Source organism: Dasypus novemcinctus, chromosome 23, assembly GCF_030445035.2.
Source record: "Dasypus novemcinctus isolate mDasNov1 chromosome 23, mDasNov1.1.hap2, whole genome shotgun sequence".
Lineage (NCBI taxonomy): Eukaryota > Metazoa > Chordata > Mammalia > Cingulata > Dasypodidae > Dasypus > Dasypus novemcinctus.
This window is the reverse complement of record NC_080695.1, coordinates 15,101,200-15,121,739: the sequence shown is the minus strand read 5'-3', so window position 1 is coordinate 15,121,739 and position 20,540 is coordinate 15,101,200. Positions and strand designations below refer to the sequence as shown.

At 41.5% G+C, this 20,540-nt stretch overlaps 1 protein-coding gene across 1 annotated transcript in view; it reads right to left on the bottom strand.

Moving 5' to 3' along the window:
* Window positions 1–11,528: 11,528 nt before the first annotated feature.
* ZSCAN21 (zinc finger and SCAN domain containing 21) overlaps window positions 11,529–20,540 on the bottom strand; it is a 37,513-nt gene continuing 28,501 nt past the window's right edge. The window contains exons 5-6 of the mRNA XM_058285840.2: window positions 16,812–16,869; window positions 11,529–14,290 (exon numbers count right to left, since the gene is read on the bottom strand). Coding sequence (XP_058141823.1) covers window positions 14,100–14,290; window positions 16,812–16,869 — 249 coding nt within the window. The 3' untranslated portion in view covers window positions 11,529–14,099. The remainder of the gene's footprint in view (window positions 14,291–16,811; window positions 16,870–20,540) is intronic.

Below are 20,540 nucleotides of genomic sequence, written 5' to 3'. Positions count from 1 at the left end.
GGCCTCCTGGCCCGTGTGGTGAGCTGGCCCACACGCAGTGCTGATGCATGCAAGGAGTATCATGCCATGCAGGGGTGTCCTCTGTGTAGGGGTGCCCCATGCACAAGAAGTGAACCCTGCAAGGAGAGCCACCCCACTCAAAAAGTGCAGCCCACTCAGGAGTGGCGCCACACACACACAGAGCTGATGCAGCAAGATGACACAACAAAAAAGAGACAGATTCCTGTGTCACCTGATGAGAATGCAAGTGGACACAAAAGAGCAAACAGCTAATGGACACAAGAGAGCAGACAACGGGGTGGGGGGGAGGGAAGGGGAGAGAAATAAATAAAATAAATCTTTAAAAAAAACACAAGTGTATAGTAATGTTGTGAACTTTACAAAACAAACATACAATGACATCATACAGAGCTCTCATACCTCACTCTATGAATACCTTGCATTGTTATGAAACATTTTAAACTAATGATTAAAGAGCATCCTCAAAATATTACTACTAAGCAAAGTATCTTACAAGTGGTGTTTTTCCCCCCAAACCACCCTATTATTATTATCATTATTTTATATAATTTATACATAAGTATACATAAACAATAAGTATAGTAAAAGTTGTGAACTTACCAAGCAAGTAAATTACATACAGGGTCTCATACATCAACCTACCACCAACACCTTGCATTGTTGTGAGACATGTGTTACAAATTATGAAAGAATAGTAGCAAAATCTTACTACCAGGAAGCAGCTGTGGCTCAATTATTTGGGCTCCTGTCTACCATATGGGAGGCCCTGGGTTCGCATACTGAGACCTCCTTGTGAAGGCAGGCTCACCCACATGCTGTGGAGAACTGACTCAGCAAGGTGATGCAACAAAAAGGGAGACAAGCAAAAACACAGAAGAACATGCAGCGAATGGACACAGAGAACAGACAGCAAGCAAAAAAAAAAAAAAGCTGCAAGGGGGAGGACAGAATCTTACTACTAACTACAGTCTTTATTTTACATTTGGTGTATTTTCCCCTAACCCATCCTATTATTATTTTTTATTTTATTTTATTTATTTCTCCTTCCATGCCTGCCCCCCCCCAGTTGTCTGCTCTCTGTGTCCATTTGCTGTGTTCTTCTGTGTCCACTTACATTCTTGTCAGAGGCACCAGGAATCTTTGTCTTTTGTTGTTGTTGTTGTTGCATCATCTCACTGTGTCAGCTCTCTGTGTGTGCGGCGCCACTCCTGGGCAGGCTGCACTTTTTTGCGCAGGGTGGCTCTCCTTATGGGTTGCAGTCCTTGTGTGTGGGGCTCCCCTACATGGGGGACACCTCTGCGTGGCACGACACTCCTTGTGCGCATCAGCACTGCCCATGGGCCAGCTCATCACACGGGTCAGGAGGCCCTGGGTTTGAACCCTGGACCTCCCATGTGGTAGGCAGATGCTCTATCTGTTGAGTCAAATCTGCTTCCCTATTATTTTTTAAAATATATTTTTATGACAGAAGTTGTAAACTTACAAAACAAATCATACATGTGTAGAATTCCCATACAACACGCCTCTATCAACACACCACACCATGTGGAAGGTTTTTTACAGATTATGAGATAATATCATCAGACTATTACTAGGGCCATACCATACATTTGGCACACCTTTTCCATATTTCCCCCACTATCAGCACAGTACATCTTTGGCATAGATGCATAAATAATACATTATTACTGTTAAACACAGTCCATAGGTCACTCCAGTTGTATTTTTCTCATGCTTCTTCACATCCCCACCACCCTCGAATTGTGATGTGCACCTGCTCTAGCTCACAAAGGACACATTTGAATCAGTACCATCAATCACAATTCTCATCCACCTCTGGGTTTACCTTGTTATTAAGTCCCTAGATTATTCTCTAGATTTCTGTCAATTGGCATTTACATTCCTAGACTAACCTTTTCAGCCACATTCCCATTTATAAACCAGCTGTTACTCACTATAATGTGTTACCATCAACTCTACATTTCCACACTTTTACAGTAAAGTTAATTAAAACTTTTACATACATTAAACATCAGTAGTCCATCTCAGTCCTCCTCTTATCTCCTTTAAGGATCCACCACCTACCACCAGATCTTGAAGATATTTTCCTACATTTTCTTCTAGAAGCTTTATGGTTTTTCTTTTTATATTTATGTTTTTGATCCATTTTGAGTTAATTCTTATATAAGGTGTGAGATAGGGGTCCTCTTTCCTTCTTTTGGCTATGGATATCCAGTTCTCTCAGCACCATCTACTGAGTGGACTGTTCTGCCCAAGATGGGTGGGTTTGACAGGCTAGTCAAAAATCACTTGACATAGATGTAAGGGTCTGTTTCTGACCCATAAATTCTGTTCCGTTGGTCTATGTGTCTGTTTTTATGCCAGACAACTGTAGCTTGGTAATATGATTCAAAGTGTGGAAGTGAGAGTCCTCCAACTTCACTTTTCCTTTTTAAGATGTTTTTCACTATTCAGGACCCCTTACCCTTCCAAATAAATTTGATAGTCATGTTTCCATTTATTTTTTAAAATGCTGGTGGAATTTTTATCAGGATTGCATTGAATCTGTATATCAATTTGAGTAGAATTGACTTTTATTTTCTAGAATTGACATTTTTTTTAAGATTTATTTTTATTTATTTATTTTTTTAAAGATTTTTATTTATTTAATTCCCCCCCCTCCCCTGGTTGTCTGTTCTTGGTGTCTATTTGCTGCGTCTTGTTTCTTTGTCCGCTTCTGTTGTCATCAGTGGCACGGGAAGTGTGGGCGGCGCCATTCCTGGGCAGGCTGCTCTTTCTTTTCACGCTGGGCGGCTTTCCTCACGGGTGCACTCCTTGCACGTGGGGCTCCCTCACGCGGGGGACACCCTTGCGTGGCACGGCACTCCTTGCGCGCATCAGCACTGTGCATGGGCCAGCTCCACACGGGTCAAGGAGGCCTGGGGCTTGAACCGCGGACCTCCCATGTGGTAGACGGACGCCCTAACCACTGGGCCAAAGTCCATTTCCCCAAGATTTATTTTTATTTATTTCTCCTCACAACCACCACCACCACCACCACCAATCCTGCGATCTTCCAGAGTGGGAGAGAGGCTAGTACTGTCTTATGCCACCTCAGCTTCCCTGTTCTGCTTCCCTGTCTGCTTCCCTGTTCTTTCCTTTGTGTGTCTTGTTGCACCATCTTGCTGCGCCAGCTCTCAGCATTGGCCGGCATTCCCATTCAGGGCAGCTCTCCTGCACAGGGTCACATTCCCTCATGGGCCAGCACTCCATGTGAGCCAGCTTGCCCTCACCAGGAGGCCCTGGGTATCGAATTCTGGACCTCCCACATGGTAGATGGGAGCCCAATCGGTTAAGCCACATCTCTTTCCCTAGAATTGACAGCTTAATGATGTCAATCATTAAGTCTTCCAATCCATGAGCTTGGAATGTTCTTCCAATTTAGGTCTTTTAAAATTTCTTTTAACAATGAGTTGTACTTTTCTGAATAAAAGTACTTTATATATATATATATATATATATTTTTTTTAAAGATTTATTATTTATTTATTTCTCTCCCCTTCCCCGCCCCCCTCCCCCCAGTGGTCTGCTTTCTGTGTCCATTCACTGTGTGTTCTTCTGTGTCCACTTGTATTTTTGTCAGCGGCACCTGGAATCTGTGTCTCATTTTGCTGCACCAGCTCTCCATATGTGCAGCACAATTCCTGGGCAGGCTGTGCTTTTTTCACGTGGGGCAGCTCTCCATGTGGGGCGCACTCCTTGCATATGGGGCTTCCCTATGCCGGGGACACCCCTGCGTGGCATGGCACTCCTTGCACACATTAGCACTGTGTGTGGGCCAACTTCACCACACATGGGTCAGGAGGCCCTGGGTTTGAACCTTGGACTTTCCATGTGGTAGGCAGATGCCCTATTCATTGGGCCAAATCTGCTTCCCACAAGTACTTTATATTGTTTAAATTTATTCCTAAATATTTGGGTTTTATTGTCATATTTTATTTTCACCAATCTTTTGACACTTTGTTATTTTTACTGATATAATCTTCATTTCTAGAATCTCTTCCCAGCCTCCCTCTCCTGTCTTTTCTTTTCAGGCTGTAGCACACCCTTTAGTATTTCCTGCAAAGCTGGTCTCTTGGTTACAAACTCTCAGTTTCTGTTTATCTGTGAATATTCTAAACTTGCCCTCATTTTAGAGGCTTTTTGCTTGCTGTCTGCCCTCGTGCATGCTGTGCATTCTTCTGTGTCTGTATTTTATTTACTTTATTTCCCCTCCCCCCTTGCAGCTTACTTGCTGTCTGCTCTCTGTGTCCATTCACTGCACATGCTTCTGTGGGGCTTTTTTGCTTTTATCCCTTTTTTTGTTGTGTCACCTTGCTGAGTTGGTGTTCCACAATGCCTGCGGGCCGGGCAGTGCTCCGCAGCATTTGTGGGCGGCTCTCCACAGCGTGCAGGAAAGCCTGCCTTCACAAGGAGGCCTCAGGACATGAACCCAGGGCCTCCCATATGGTAGATGGGGGCCCAACTGATTGAGCCACAGCAGCTTCCCACTTGCCCTCATTTTTGAAAGACAATCTTGCTGGATATAAGATTCTTGGTTGGAAGTTTTCCTCTTGCAGTATCTTAAATATGTCATACCACTGTCTTCTTCCCACTGCGGTTTCTGATAAATCAGCACTTAATCTTATTGGGTATCCCTTATATGTTATGCATGGCTTTTCTCTTGCTAGTCTCATAATTCTCTCTTTGTCTTTGGCATTTGACATTCTGATTAGTATGTGTCTCAGAGTTGGTCTCTTCAGATTTATTTGGATGGGAGTACATTGTGCTTCTTCCACATGGATATCTATGTCCTTCAATAGCGTTGGGAAATTTTATACTATTATTGCTTTAAATATTCCTTCTGCCCCTTTTTCCTTCTCTTCTCCTTCTGACACATATGTTTGCATGTCTCTTGCTGTCATTTAGTTCCCTGAGACCTTGTTCATTTTTTTCCATTCTTTTCTTCATCTGTTCTTTTGTACGTTCACTTTCAGAGGCCATTTCTTCAAGCTCACCAATTCTTTCTTCTGCTGCCTCAAATCTGTTATTATATGATTCCAGGGTATTTTTAATTTCATTTATTGCACCTTTCATTCCCATAAGATCTATTTTTCTATGTATGCTTTCAAATTCTTCTTTGTACTCATCCAATGTCTTCTAATATCCTTAATCTCTTCAGCCATCTCATTGAATTTATTAAGGAGATTTGTTTGAACATCTCTGATTAGTTGTCTCAACTCCTTTATGTCATCTGGAGGCTTATCTTGTTCCTTTAACGGGCCATAGCTTACTGTTTCTTGGTGTGAATTGTAATTTTTTGTTGGTGTCTTGGGGTCTGGATTACTAGAGTATTTATTCTGGGTGAAGTTTTTCTCTTTAGTTTAGGACTTTCTTGCCCTTTCTCCCTTGCTGGTGTGTAGCAGGAGCCAAGAATGTAGTTGGTGCTGTAAGCACCATGAGGGTGCCCTCATTGCCCCAGGGACTGATGAAGCTACTTCCAACTTTCTCCTTTGCCAGGAATAGGGACAGAGCCACAGTCATGTGTAATAATCCAAGTCATGCAGGCCTAAACTGTAGTTTCCCAGAGAGACTGACAAAGCTTCACACCCCTTTCTCCCCTGCCTGGGGCAGGGATGGAGCTGCAGGTGTGGGCAACAATCTATGTAGTGCAGGTCCAAGATGACAGCAGTTGCCCTGGTAGACTTCTAATTATTCAGTCTGTGCCAGCCAAATGTACCTGCAGTTACCTGGATAGGCTGGTGCAGAGCCCACCAGCCTCCTCCCTGCCAGTGGTGGGGCTGAAGCCTAGCCTGGGCTGCAGGCCCATCTGGGTAGAAGAAGCTGTTCCCTATGGTCACTGTGATTTTCAGTCAGCCCGGCTTCCCCTCATGCTGGGGGCAGAGTCAAAATGGTGGCTAACGGCTTCTTTCCCACTTGAACAGATTCAAACTTTATACTGTTCTTAGGGTTATACTTTAGCCAGCCAAATTTACTAATCAGTAGCTGAAGTCAGTGGTCAGCTGTCTCTTTCTTCCCTATTTTTGGGAAATGGAGCTTTCAATTCCAGACACAGAATAGCTCCGGGGTGGCTTGTGCTGCCAGAGTAGAATAATCACTGGCCTCTGTGGTGTGGCCTGTAGTTTCCTGGAGAAGCTGGTGCAGGTCCTCCAGCTTTCTCCCTGCTGGAGGTGGGGCTGGGCTTGTGCTAGAGTTGCAATCCTGGATGGAAAGAAGCTGGTCCCTACCAGCATTGTGATTTTCAGCCCACTCCACTTCTCCATGTGCCAGGTGCAGAGTTAAAATGGTGACTACCAGCCTCTTTCTGACTTGGACAAGTTCAAACTTTAGCTGTTCTTTGGATTATACTTTAGCCCACCAAGTTAACTAATCAGTAGCTGAAGTTAGTGCCCAATTGTCCCTTCCTCCCCCATTTTTGGGAAGTGGAGCTTCCAATTCCAGTTGCAGAACAGCTCCTGAGGTGGCTTTTACCTCCAGTGGAGGACAGGCACTGGCCTCCAGGGTGCAGAGCACTCTACTCACGAATCTTCTCTGCAGATGAGCTGTCTCCTCCTTCCATTTTTGCAAGGATGTTGCAGGATGTTTTCTACTCTCCTGGAACTCCCAACAGGTGCTTTAGATAGCTCTGGGTAATTACTAACTGGTCTGTAGCATGAGCTGACTCTAGGAGCTCCTTATTCTGCCGCCATCTTGCTGGTTGTTCCCCAAAGGCACTTTTAATTAAAAGTAGTTAACTAGCGATCTAAGTTAACAATACAATGGGTGATAGCCATTTTGAACTTAGAGAGGGTCTGGTAAACTCCATGCAGACTCCTACTTGACTCAGCCCATGTGCCCAGTCAGGTCTCAAGGGCAGTTTCACCTGCCACCCAGAACTTCATTGGATCTATATGGTGTGGGGATTAGCCCTTACCACCTCTGGAGAGGGAGCCAGAAGTCTAGGCAGACTGAGTTTATGTCCTTTGGGAGCTTATCCAGGAACTCCCAGCCATTTACTCCCTTTAAAATGGCAGAACCAAAAAGGAGCACAGACAGGCCTTAAAACTGACCAGTCTCTGGCTGTGGTCAGGGAGCACCACTCACTTATATTTCTCCTAGCAATGGCTCACCGATGTGGAAGTGTTAGACTCCTTTAGGTTCAGGCATTCGTGATGCATAAATGAATTTAAGAACACACCAGTTTAGTTAGGCCAGTAAAAAAGAATTTACCAGGAAATGGGGGAAAGAAGCTTGCTGAGAAATGGGAGAGAAAAATGGAAATACAAACCAAGATTTGGTGCAGGCTTCTCTAGGCAGTGAGAGCTGGCTGTTGGGATTTTTATTGAGATTGTGTTCAATCTGTAAATCAGTTTGGGTAGAATTTACAGCTTAATGATGTTAGTCTTCCAATCCCATAAACACGGACTGTCCTTCCATTTATTTAAGTCTTCTTTGGTTTCTTTTAGCAATGTTTTGTAGTTTTCTGATTATAAGTCCTTTATGTCCTTGGTTTAGTTTATTCCTAAATATTTGATGATTTAGTCGCTATTATAAATGGAATTTTTTTTCTGATTTCCTCCTCAGATTGCTCATCAATAGTGTACAGAATCGCTATTGATTTTTGCATATTAACCTTGATCCTCCTACTTTGCTGAACTTGTCTATTAGTTTCAGTAGCTTTGCTGTAGACTTTTCAGGATTTTCTAGATATAGGATCATATCATCAGTGAATAGTGAAAGTTTTACTTTTTCCTTTCCTATTTGAGTGCCTTTTCTTTCTTTATCTAGCCCAATTGCTCTAGCTAGAACTTCTAGTACAATATTGAACAACAGTGGTGACAATGGGCATCCTTGTCTTGTTCTTGACCTCAGCGGGAAAGCTTTCAGCCTTTCACCATTGAGTACAATGCTAGCTGTAGGTTTTCCATATATGCACTATAACATATTGAGAAAGCTCCTTCTATTCTTATCTTTTAGAGTGTTTTTATCAAGAAAGGGAAGTGGTATTTTGTCAAACTCCTTTTCTGCGTCAATTGAGAGGATCATGTGATTTTTCTTCTTCAAATTTTTTGAAAGATTTATTTTTATTTATTTCTCTCCCCTTTCCCCCTGCCCCAGTTGTCTGTTCTCTGTGTCCATTCATTTTGTGTTCTTCTGTGTCTGCATCTATTCTTGTCAGCAGCACTGTGAATCTGTGTCTCTTTTAGTTGCGTCATCTTGCTGTGTCAGCTCTCCATGTGCGGCGCCATTCCTGGGCAGGCTGAACTTTCTTTTGTGCTGGGTGGCTCTCCTTACAGGGCGCACTCCTTGCACGTGGGGCTCCCCTACACGGGGGACACCCCTGCGTGGCATGGCACTCCTTGCGCGCATCAGCACTGCGCATGGGCCAGCTTCACACGGGTCAAGGAGGCCCAGGGTTTGAACCACGGACCTCCCATGTGGTAAACCGACGCCCTAACCACTGGGCCAAGTCCGCTGCCTCATTTTTTATTTTATTTGCATCTTCTCTCCTTTTTCCTTTGTCAGTCTAGCTAAGGGTTTGTCGATGTTGTTGATCTTCTCAAAGAATCAGCTTTTGGTTTTATTCTCAATTTATTTCTGCTCTGATGTTTACTACTTTTTTTCTTTGGCTTACTTTGGGATTAATTTGCTGGTTTTTTTTTCTAGTTCAGCCTGGTGTGCAGTTAGATCTTCAATTTTAGCTTTCTTCTTTTTTTTTTTTATATAAACATTGAGTGCTAGAAATTTCTCTCTCAGCACTTCCTTTGCGGTTTCCCATGTTTTGATATATTGTGTTCTCATTTTCCTTCAAGACTTACCAAATTCTCTTGCAATTTCTTCTTTTAACCACTGATTATTTAAGAGTGTGTTGTTTAATCTACATATTTATGAAATTTCCCTTTCTCCATCCATTATTGATTTCCACCTTCATTCCATTATGACCAGAAAAAGTGTTCTGTGCAATTCTAATCTTTTTAAATTTATTGAGACCTGTCTTGTGACCCAACCTATGATCTATCCTGGAGAAGGATACATGAGCACTTGAAAAGAATGTATACCCTGCTGTTTTGGGGTGTAATGCTCTATAAATGTCTGTTAGATCTAGTTCATTTATCATATTATTCATGCTGTTTATTTATCCTCTGTCCAAACAGTCTATCGAATACTGAGGGTGGTGTATTGAAGTCTCCAACTATTATTATAGAGACAATCTATTTCTCCCTTCCGTTTTGTCAGTGTGTGCCTCATGTATCTTGGGGCACCCAGGTTAGGTGCATCAATATTAATTATTTCTTCTTGGTGAATTGCCCCTTCTAAAACTATTTTGATAACTAAAAATGGCTGAAATTTTGATATTAAGGTTCAAACCAATAGGGAGATATACAGATAAACACAACGTCCATATGTGTGTGAACAGATATATAGTGTCCATATGTTAGGTTAAGTACAAATAGGATCATACTATGCATGGCATTCTGTAACTTGAGCTTTACCCACCCTATATTTTGGGTATTTTTGTACATTGATATTCTTCAGTTTATTGCATTCCTTCTTTTTAAGCTATACAGTATTCTGATATATGAATTTACTATAATTTTTTCAGTTCCTCATTGATGGACACTTAGATTGCTTCAAGATTATTCTTATAATAAACAAAAATGCATTGGACAACCATTCCTATGTACCTTTAACTTTTGCAAGTACATCTGAAAGACTCAATGCTTGGAGGTTGAGTTGTTGAATTAATGAATGAATGGACAATTGACCCTGCCACCCACAGTGTAGAATTATGCCTCTTTTTCTACATATATATGTAATTCCATTAAGTTAAAAAAATACACACATAGGTGTAAAAATACTTTATTTCTTGTACCTTGCTTTTTTTCACTAGAAACTCTTTCCATGTATGAATACGTTAAACTAACAATGTTTTCTTGAGATAAAGGGAGACCTGAATCTAAAGATTGAAAGAGCTCACTATGTTCTAGAGAAAAGGAAAAAAGAGATTAAGGCCAAGATCTATCTTGGTGGAAACACTAAATTTCTAGAAAAAAGCATGTTTTCCACTTCTGGAGGACAGATCTATATATTGGCAAATCTAATAGAGTTAAAGAGAATAGATCCATAGACCCACTGGGGCAGGGGTGGGAAAAGTGTTTAGACTCCAAGGAAAAAAAAAATTTCACGGAACTGAAGAATAAGCTAGTCTTTATATACAAAGGGTCTACACCAAGTACTGAGCAAGATTAATGGGGGGTGGTGGGAGGGAGTAAGCCCCACATCAAGTATGTTATAGTACAAATTCTCATCTTCAAGAATACGATTTTTTTTTAAACTAAAAATACATATTAGGAAGAAAAATATGATTGCCAGCAAAGAATCAAGAATCAAATTGGCATCTTATTTCTCATTTGCAAACTTGACACTAAATAGCAATAGAGCAGATCTTTGTAGTTCTATGGAAAAATTATTTTGAATTGAGAATTTTACAAAAAAATTATCATTCAAATACCAGTCCAAAAAAAAAAAAATTGAGAAGGGATGAATGAAACAAAGATGACCATATGTTGCCAATTGTTGAAGTTGGGTGATGGGTACATGTTGGTTCATTTTGCTATTATTGTCTTTTTTGTTTGAAAATGACCATAATATTAAAAAGAGAAACAGGGGAGTAGATGTAGCGCAGTGGTTGAACGCCTGCTTCCCATGTACACGGTCCCAGGTTTAATCCCTGGTACCTCCTAAAAAAAGTGAGAGAGAGAGAGAAAAAAAGAGAGAGAGAGACAACTCACCATGTAGGTATTAAAAATTATAATTCAAGTGTAAGAGTAAAATTATCTCAAAATATGATTCAGAAATCTATCACCTATGATGGGTTACTTGAGGACATACACAAGCAAAACAAAAAATAAATCCAAGAGAAAAGAGAAAAGATGTGGTATACAAGACAAAAATGTTGATTGATAAATCAGTAAATTATATAGTGAAGTCTACCAAAATGATTGTTAGCAATCTGTGAAGCTTAATACAATTCCTTTAAATGATTCCTCATAAATTAAAGGCACATGTAAAACTACTGTAGATCTAAAATTCCAGATGATCTGGATAAAATAAGGTAAATAGCTGGGGAAGAGGGGTAAGGGAGTGCAGTAGCAGTATTTTGAAAGTCTAGTCTTTTCTGGTATTGGTAGAGGTAAAATATTAGGAATTATACTTAATTATATTAAATAACTCAAAAAAATGAGTTCAACTAAGAAAAAAATTTGAAAGCTCCAAAGTAAGTAAAAATAAAAGATGTATGTAAATATGAATATTTTGAAAAATAAAAGCAGTGAGGGCTTGCCCTGCTAAATATCAAGTATTCTCTAAAATTGCATTTTAAAAAGTGTGGAACTGGAGCACAAATAGGCAGATTACCAATGGCAAGAAGAGATTACCTCCAAACAGACACATTTTTGTAGAGGAACTAATTTTTTTAGCTTTATTTTGCATATTTAATAATTGAAAATATAAACAATTATAAACTAAAAAGAAAACACAGTTGAATAAAAATATGCATTTCTCAATTAAATGTACTGGGTACCTATAATTTTTTTTTAATCACACAATATGTTACACAATATATTTGGTTCATAGTAATGTAATCACATAGTATTTGTCCTTTTGTGTCTGGCTTGCTTCACTCAACATAATGTCCTCCAGGTTCATCCATGTTGTCATATGCTTTACGACTTCATTTCTTCTTACAGCTGTGTAATATTCTATCATGTGAATAGACCACAGTTTGTTTATCCATTCATCTGTTGATGGACACCTGGATTGTTTCCAGCTTTTGGCAACTGTGAATAATGTCACTTTGAACATTGGTGTGCAGATGCCTGTTCATGTCACTGCTCTCAGTTCTTCTGGGTATATACCCAGTAGTGGTATTTCCAGATCATATGGCAACTCTAGATTCAACTTCTTTAGGAACTGCCAAACAGTTCTCCACAGTGGCTGTACCATTCTGCATTCCCACCAACAGCAAATAAGCCGAACTAATTTTTTGATAAAGGTGGTATATTAGTCAGCCAAAGGGGTGCTAATGCAAAACACCAGAAATGTGTTAGCCTATAAAGGTTATTTATTTGGGTTAGAAGCTTACAGTTACCAGGCCATAAAGCATGTTACTTCCCTCACCAAATTCTGTTGCCACATGTTGGAGCAAGATGTCTGCCAACATTCAGCCTTCCTCTTCCTCTTAAAGAGGCTCCAGCTTCTTCTTCTTCTTCTTCTTTTTTAAAGATTTATTTATTTATTTAAACCCCCTCCCCCGGTTGTCTGTTCTCTGTGTCTATTTGCTGCGTCTTGTTTCTTTGTCCGCTTCTGTTATTGGCAGCGGCACAGGAAGTGTGTGCGGCACCATTCCTGGGCAGGCTGCACTTTCTTTCGCGCTGGGCGGCTCTCCTTACGGGGTGCACTCCTTGCGCGTGGGGCTCCCCTGCGTGGCAGGGCACTCCTTGCACGCATCAGCACTGCACATGGGCCAGCTCCACACCGGTCAAGGAGGCCCAGAGTTTGAACCACGGACCTCCCATGTGGTAGATGGATGCCCTAACCACTGGGCCAAGTCCGTTTCTCCCAGCTTCTTCTAAAATCAGCGTAGGCCCTCAGGCTCTCTAGGCTTTGTCTCTCTCTCCCCGAGGCGCAAGTCTCTCCACAAGGTCAGCTGTAGCCTATCAGGCGAACAGCTCATCTCTCCTCCCAGGGCCTCTCCTGTGTCTAGGGCGCTGTCTCTGTTCCTGTGTTCTTCTTCTGTGTATTTACTCCCCGGGGCTCCCACCTCCCTTTTCTGCAGTGCAGTTTCTCTGTGAGTCCTACTGCCGTGGCCCAATCAAAGCCTCAATTATTATTTAATCCAGTAAAAGGGAAACCTCTGAATCCAATATAATCTCATATGCCCAGAGAAACAAACCAGTTTACAAACATAATCCATTATCTATTTTTGAAATTCATAACCAAAATCAAACTGCTATAGGTGGCATTACATAAAATAATGTAGGAATCACTGACTATCCAGTTGGGAAAAAGGAGGGATCGCCTATACCTCATATCATATGCAATATAAATTTTAGATGCATTCAAGGGCCTAAGGTTAAAAGGAAATTATTGAGGAAAATATCTGAGATTATTTTTATAGTGTTTGGGTAGGAAAGGACTTCCTAAATAAGACATCACACCTAGTAACCATTGAGACAAACAGAATTAGTCACAGAAACATTAAAATTTTCTGCTAGACAAATGACACTATGAGCAAAATTAAAAGATGACAGACAAGTAAAAGATATTTGTAACACTTTTAAAGCATTAATATAAATTGAATGTACGGAAGTTCCTAGAAATCAGTAAGAAAAACATGAAAACAAACTAATAGAAGAACAGGAAATCTCGTTCGATTAATCCAGAGGTGGTGAGATTGGCCCCAGACTGGATTTTAACCAATAAAATGGAAGTGGGAGTTTACTGGATGGAACTTCTGGAAAGCTTTTGGTTTCTGGAGTATTCTAAAAACTCAGACTTCGCTGGCGCATTCTTTCTTCCTTCTCCATCCTCCACTTCCCTGCTTGGAACGCAGGCCGCCCCTGGAGGTGGGCGGGTGTCGCATGCGGGACGCGGCCGGGCACCGCGACCCCTGCCCGCAGCGGGCCGCCCGGCCAGCCCCGCCCAGGGTCGCACCCCGCCCGGCCTCGCGGCAGCCTCGCTCGCTTCCCGCAGGCCCCGGGCCGGGGACCCCCGGGCTCCGCTGCTACCAGCCCCTTTAGGACCGGGAGGGTTAGCCACGTCGACGGTCCTCACGCTGGGTCCCGGCGCCCAGGCCTGGGCCGCGCGGGTGGAGAGCCGCGCCTGGCCTTCCAGCCCCCGCCCCGCACACAGCGCCGCAGGCGCGACTGCCAGGCTGTCGCTCCGTGGGCTAGAAAGCCACCTCCAGAATTAATTGTTTGGCATTTGGGTCCAGTGAGTGCTACAAGGTTAGGTAATTCTGGGCATGACGACAAATTTCAAATAGAAGAAAGCAGGGACAGAAAGCCCGTGGATGACTGAGCAGAAGCCCCAGCGGGTGAGCACTGCCCGGGCCTCTGCACCGACCTCCCGGCGCGCGCGGCGAGGCAGGCAGGGGCTTGTCGGGTGCTCTGCGGCGTTTCCCGAGAGCTTCTCGCCCCTCTGTCGTCCCAAAACAGACTTGTCAGGTCTGTAACCAAGAGTAGAACGTTAACAAATGGTTACAGGAACTGAATCATTAGGTAGATGCCTTTTTACTGTATTGCAGAATTGCAAACTCTTTGAACTCTAACCCAGATGCTTGATCTTTGGATAATGATCGTGTGACTGGGTAATTTTTACCTTGTTATTGTGGAAAACCTTGTGACTGGCCCCACCTGTACCCCCTTGTCCTGTTTTACAACTTTGAAGTCCTGTGATCACTCTACAACCCCTTAATGTTTATTAATGAAGGAACTTGAGTTGGCCCAGAACTAACCCACCCCAATACCTAAGCCATTTTACCAGGCAAAGGGAGATCTAACCCAAACAGGCCCACCTGACGGGCTCGGTAGCCTGAACCCTTAACCTATGTGACCTCATTGCAATGCTAAAAACCATGCCCATCCTCATGTTAAGGCTGCGTTTTCTCACCTACTTCTGTGAGGAGGCATGTAGTCAGTCTGTGCGTGCTCGGTAATTAGACCTCCATTATGGTCCTCTGGAACCACCATACTCATTAGCATAAACCCACCTGTCTTTGGATACTATAAACCTATCAAAATTACTGCAGTTCAGGGAGACAGATTTTAGGCCCATAGGCCATCTGATCTCCTTCCTTTGTGCTTAGCACCTCAAAAGCCTGGTGTCCCAGGAATTGGTCATTTGAGCACAACAGGCAGAGAACCATCCCCTTTGATTGGTATCAGTTCAACATTGACACCACCCATTTTCCCATCATGTCCCTCACTGGGTCTAGTATCTTCAAATCCCACCAGAAACAACAGGAGCCACATGTAGTTCTAGCCTACACTAAAATATTTGGTGCCCCCTTACATACTTACCCATTAGTATTTTTTCACCTACCACTCACGACCTGTCTCAGCCTATCTGGTTCTGCCCCACTTTTTTCATCTAGGGTTGCCAGATTTACCAAATAGAAACACAGCATTCCCAGTTAAATCTGAATTTCAGATAAACAATGAATACTTTTTTTAAAATATATATAAATCTGTTCCAAATATTGCCTGAGACATAATTAAACTTAAAAAAAATTCATTGTTCATAGAATTTCAATCTTAGCTGGAATCCTGCACTTAGTCTGGCAACCCACTCTCCATTGAAACTGTATTTATCAAGGTCAAGGGCAATGATGCTTAGCTTAGTTCCCTGAATTCAAGTTATACATGTGTTCTCATTCTTCTTTCTGCTAATATAATTCTCAGCTCCCACCGCAAAATGGCAAACAAATTAATCCTATGTAGATTTCTTTCACCTTCTAACTCTAGATCTTTGATTTTGGGGGATCCTAAAAAATGTAAAGATGTTTGGACATGACTTAGTTTGCCACAGGGCTGACGATGCAAAGTACCAGAAATGGGCGGGCTTTTATAATGGGAATTTTATTAGGGAAAAATCCTACAGTTCTGAGGCCATAAAATGCCTGAATCAAAGCATCATCAGAGATGCTTTCTCACCAAACTCAGCTACTGGGCATCCTGGGGTCCTGCCACGTGGCAAAGAATATGGCCACCATCTCCGCCAAGGTCCCCACCTTCCCCTCCAGGATCTATCATCTCCCAGAACTCAGCTGTGGGTATCCAGGCATTGGGCTTGTCTCTTCCCAGGTCTCCTCTCTCAGGCTTGGCTGCTCCACTTTCTTCCCGAGTTCAGCTGTGGGCTAGCAGGCATGTGGCTCCTCTCTTCAGCCTTGAGTTGCTCTGTGGGCCCAGGCTCTTGGGAGCTTCTTGCTTAATTTTTGGCTGCTGGTGATCCTCAAATCCTCTCTCACATGGCAGGATCAAAAGTGGCAGAGCTCCCTTTTCCTGTATTTCTCTCTCTCTTTGAGAAGACACAGCAAGACTCCGCAAGAAGGCGGAGACTCAACCTGAGTCATGCCTCACTGACATAGTCCAATTAAAAGGGTCTCACATCCACAGGAATGAATTCATTCAAAAACATAATCTTTCTCTTTTTGGGATTCATAAAAGAACTTCAAACTGTCACAGGATCTTATGGAATTTTCTACTCTTTCTTATGAATAAGACCACGCCATTTTTAAAGAGGCTTAAGCTTATATATGAATATTTTACAGGGCTTTGTTTATCTGTCTCAAGATCAAAACTTACAGAATATTTTACTACTATTTCCTTTCAGTCAGAAAATAATTTCTCGTTATGTATTGACATTTATTAGTTTCTGTTCTCTTCAACAATATTGTAAATTAGTCAATAATCCCAATGTGATTGACTAACAAGATTCAACAGAACTATCTACTATTCTGTTCACTTCTTATAGAATACTTTATATTAATTTGTCTATTTTTGTTAGTCATTATGGACTCTGGCTTTTTTGGATTTAATATACGTCAATCAGCCTCAGCCAATCTTCTCTTTTTGATGCTCAAATTCTCACAACTCTGGCCAGTGAGCTCATTTTAGATTGGTTCCTATGTCATTTCAACATGACCTCCTCCATTATTAAAGGTTTCTGGTACAACATGCCATGCTCACCTTGTACTTTTTCTGTCTCGGACATAAAATTAGCCATTTCTCCAAGGAGTCCTGGTTCCTTTTAGTAGCAAAAAAAAAAAAAAAAGAAAAAAAGATAAAGATGCATTGTGAAGGAATGAGTTAATATTGATATTTCCAACCAATTTCTGCTTAAATTCTTGATTCCATCATTCTATTCCTTTTCTCTTATATTGAAAATTCTCATTTCAAATATAATTGTGTATTTTTTCTGTCATTTCAGGTAAATAGCACTAAAATAACAATATAATATCAACATAAATGGTTAATTACTGAATAAAGTTCAAAACTCTTTAGTTTTTGGACTGTATGCCACTAAGGATTCACAGAAAATTTTGTTCTTATAATCTCTCACCCTGTGTGGCTAAGTATTTATCTAATGGATGATTTGCTTCAATCATTTCAGTTTCCTTGCAATTTGAGGGTACTGACAAAGTTAATGTAACTCTCAGTTATTAGAAAGAAATTATTAGAAGTTATGAGTTCTTAGAAGGTAATAGCTTGCAGCTTATAGTCTTCTTGGAGATTGTTAGGTACTAGGAGACAGACGTATCTGTAAAGAGCTGTCTCTCCAACTCTATATAATGGTTTCATTTCACTCTATCTGGTCCATCTACAATGACCTGACATAGAGTTAAAAGATATCATTCATAAACTTGACTCTAGCTGAAAAAATACTTTTGACTGTTAAATTTGTAGTATCAGAACCCACATTTTTTCACATTTCATTACTCTTTTAAATTCTAAAATCATCCAAGTTTTTAAAAATTTTCTTGCTCCCTTTTTTGAGCTACATGCTTTTTTTTTTTTTCTTTTTAAACTACACAGCATTACTGTATTATATCATGTCTTGTTATAGGTAGGTTTGCAGTTATGTAAATCCTATTGGTATTCCCCAGTATCAGTTATGGTCTTTAATTTTCCTCAGGGACGCTCAAGGTGATATTGTTACCTTAAAATTGCATATGATTAGCAAACACTAATACATGCAAATACAGGCTAATCTTGAGGTTTTGACTGGAAACCTTTTTTTATTCTCAAGGAGTAAAATTCAGGCTCACTTCATACATAATTTTAGGTATAAATCTAATGTAAAACTAACTTCATAGAGGTTTTGCGGCAATGCATACATATATCTTCATTATCTTAAGACAATATGAATTTATGGATTCATATTTCTGCAAACCAATTAATAATGTAAAAATGTAACCAGAATATATAAAAATAAAATGTAATATCAATTTTAAAGCAATGAGTCAAAACCCATAGAATGTAAACCACAGAGTGAATTTTACTGTATGTAAATTTTTAAAAAACCAGGATGTGGAGGGAGCCCAAATCAAATGCAAAGGAATAATATAACCATGCTAATGGGGATGGAGAAGAAAAGAACTAACCGGAGTTACTTTGGAAAGTTAATGTTTTGGCAGGTTAAAGCACTGTACATAAAGGCTATACTCTAGTTAGGAAATTTGTTTTTCACAAGAGTATGTGTTAGTGATTCTGAAACTATTTTACGTATATTCTAGGGTTGACCAAATAAGTAAGTCTATTGTAATTCAGGAGAGCCAGGTTTTTCCCTGTGGGAGAAAGAAACTGCAAATAAGGAAAAGGAAGTAAACTAGAATGAACTGTGATACTAGGTTGAAACTGAAGTTATCGATCTGAACTCAGGATAAAAAAAAAGAGAGATCCAGAAGTAAATATAGATATATGTATGCATGTATGACAGTTTAAAAGTTCTTTTATAAATACCAAAAAGAAAAAGATAATTATTATTGTATTTTTGTGATACTAAGGTCAGGGATTGAACTTGAGACATTGTATATGGGAAGCCAGTGCTCAACCACTGAGCCACATCAGCTCCCTGAGTTAGTGTTTTCGTTTGCTTGCTTGCTTGTTTTTGTTTGTCTGTTTTTAGGAGGCACAGGGAACCGAACCTGGGACCTTCCATATGGGAAGCAGGTACTCAACTGCTTGAGCCACATCCTGTCCCAAGATTATAGTTTTGAACGAATCCATTCTGTGGATGTGAGACCCTTTTGATTGGACTATGTCAGTGAGGCATGACTCAGGTTGAGTCTCTGCCTTCTTGGGGAGTCTTGCTGTGTCTTCTCAAAGAGAGAGAGAAATACAGGAAAAGGGAGCTCTGCCACTTTTGATCCTGCCATGTGAGAGAGGATTTGAGGATCACCAGCAGCCAAAAATTAAGCAAGAAGCTCCCAAGAGCCTGGGCCCACAGAGCAACTCAAGGCTGAAGAGAGGAGCCACGTGCCTGCTAGCCCACAGCTGAACTCGGGAAGAAAGTGGGGCAGCCAAGCCTGAGAGAGGAGACCTGGGAAGAGACAAGCCCAATGCCTGGATACCCACAGCTGAGTTCTGGGAGATGGTAGATCCTGGAGGGGAAGGTGGGGACCTTGGCGGAGATGGTGGCCATATTCTTTGCCACGTGGCAGGACCCCAGGATGCCCAGTAGCTGAGTTTGGTGAGAAAGCATCTCTGATGATGCTTTGATTCAGGCATTTTATGGCCTCAGAACTGTAGGATTTTTCCCTAATAAAATTCCCATTATAAAAGCCCGCCCATTTCTGGTACTTTGCATCGACAATCCTGTGGCAAACGGCATGGGTTAGTAAACACTCTCAAATGAGTTTTTGTCCCCAGCGCTCCATTGTGGTGGCCAAAGACCCATGCTGAAAGGTGCACTGGTTCTCATTCTTCATCTTACCTGACCTGTCAAAGTGAGTGATACTATTGGCCACCTTCTTTTCCACTTGACTTCCAGGATTCCACTATCTTTCCTGGTTCTCGTATCTCACTGGATCTCCTTTTCTGGTTCTGCCCCATCCTTCTGACCCTATGTAATGGAACAGCCCAGGGCTCAGACCCTGGACCCCTTCTTTTCTCTCTTTTCCCTCAACCTTTGGTAATTTATTCTGGCTCCTGGCTTTGCATAGCGTATCAGTTGATGACTACTACATTAATAGAACTCATTCCCTTCCCTGACTCCAGACTCATAACGTACAACTGTGATACCTCCCCTTGAATATTATTACAGGAATCTAAAAATGAAATTCTACATGGTAACACTATTTTTCCATTGGCCAATGCCAAAAACACTGGTGTCATCCTTAACTCTTTTTATAAAAAAAGGAATTCATTCTTCTTCAACACACCTGTGTTTTCACCTTCAAAATATATACACATTTGAGTCACTTCCACTACTACTACATGATCCGAGCCATCGTCCTCAATTTTTTTTATTTTTTATTTTAGGAGTTACAGGGGGTTGAACCCAGGACCTTGTACATGGGAAGCAGGTGTTCAACCACTGAGCTACACCCGCTTCCCCCATCAACCTCTCCTAACTGTCTTATTGTAAGGACCTTCCTACTGGTGTCCCTGCCTTTAGTAGCCTTTGCTCTCCAAATTCTTTTAACATAAAAGCCAGAGAAAGCCTGTGAGACAAAATTATTCTTCTTCTCAAATCCAGTGACTCCTATATTGCACAAAGTAAAAGCCACAGTCATTACAATGGTCAGCAGGGCCTGATAGAGCCTGGATCCTGTTACTTCTCTACTTCCCTTCTCTCTCCTTGGCTGCTCTCTGCTCCAACACACTGGCTTCCTTGATGTTCCCACAGGCACCAGGCAGGCTACTGCCCCAGGGCTCTTGCATTTGCCGCTTCCTTTCCCCAAATGCTCTTCCCCT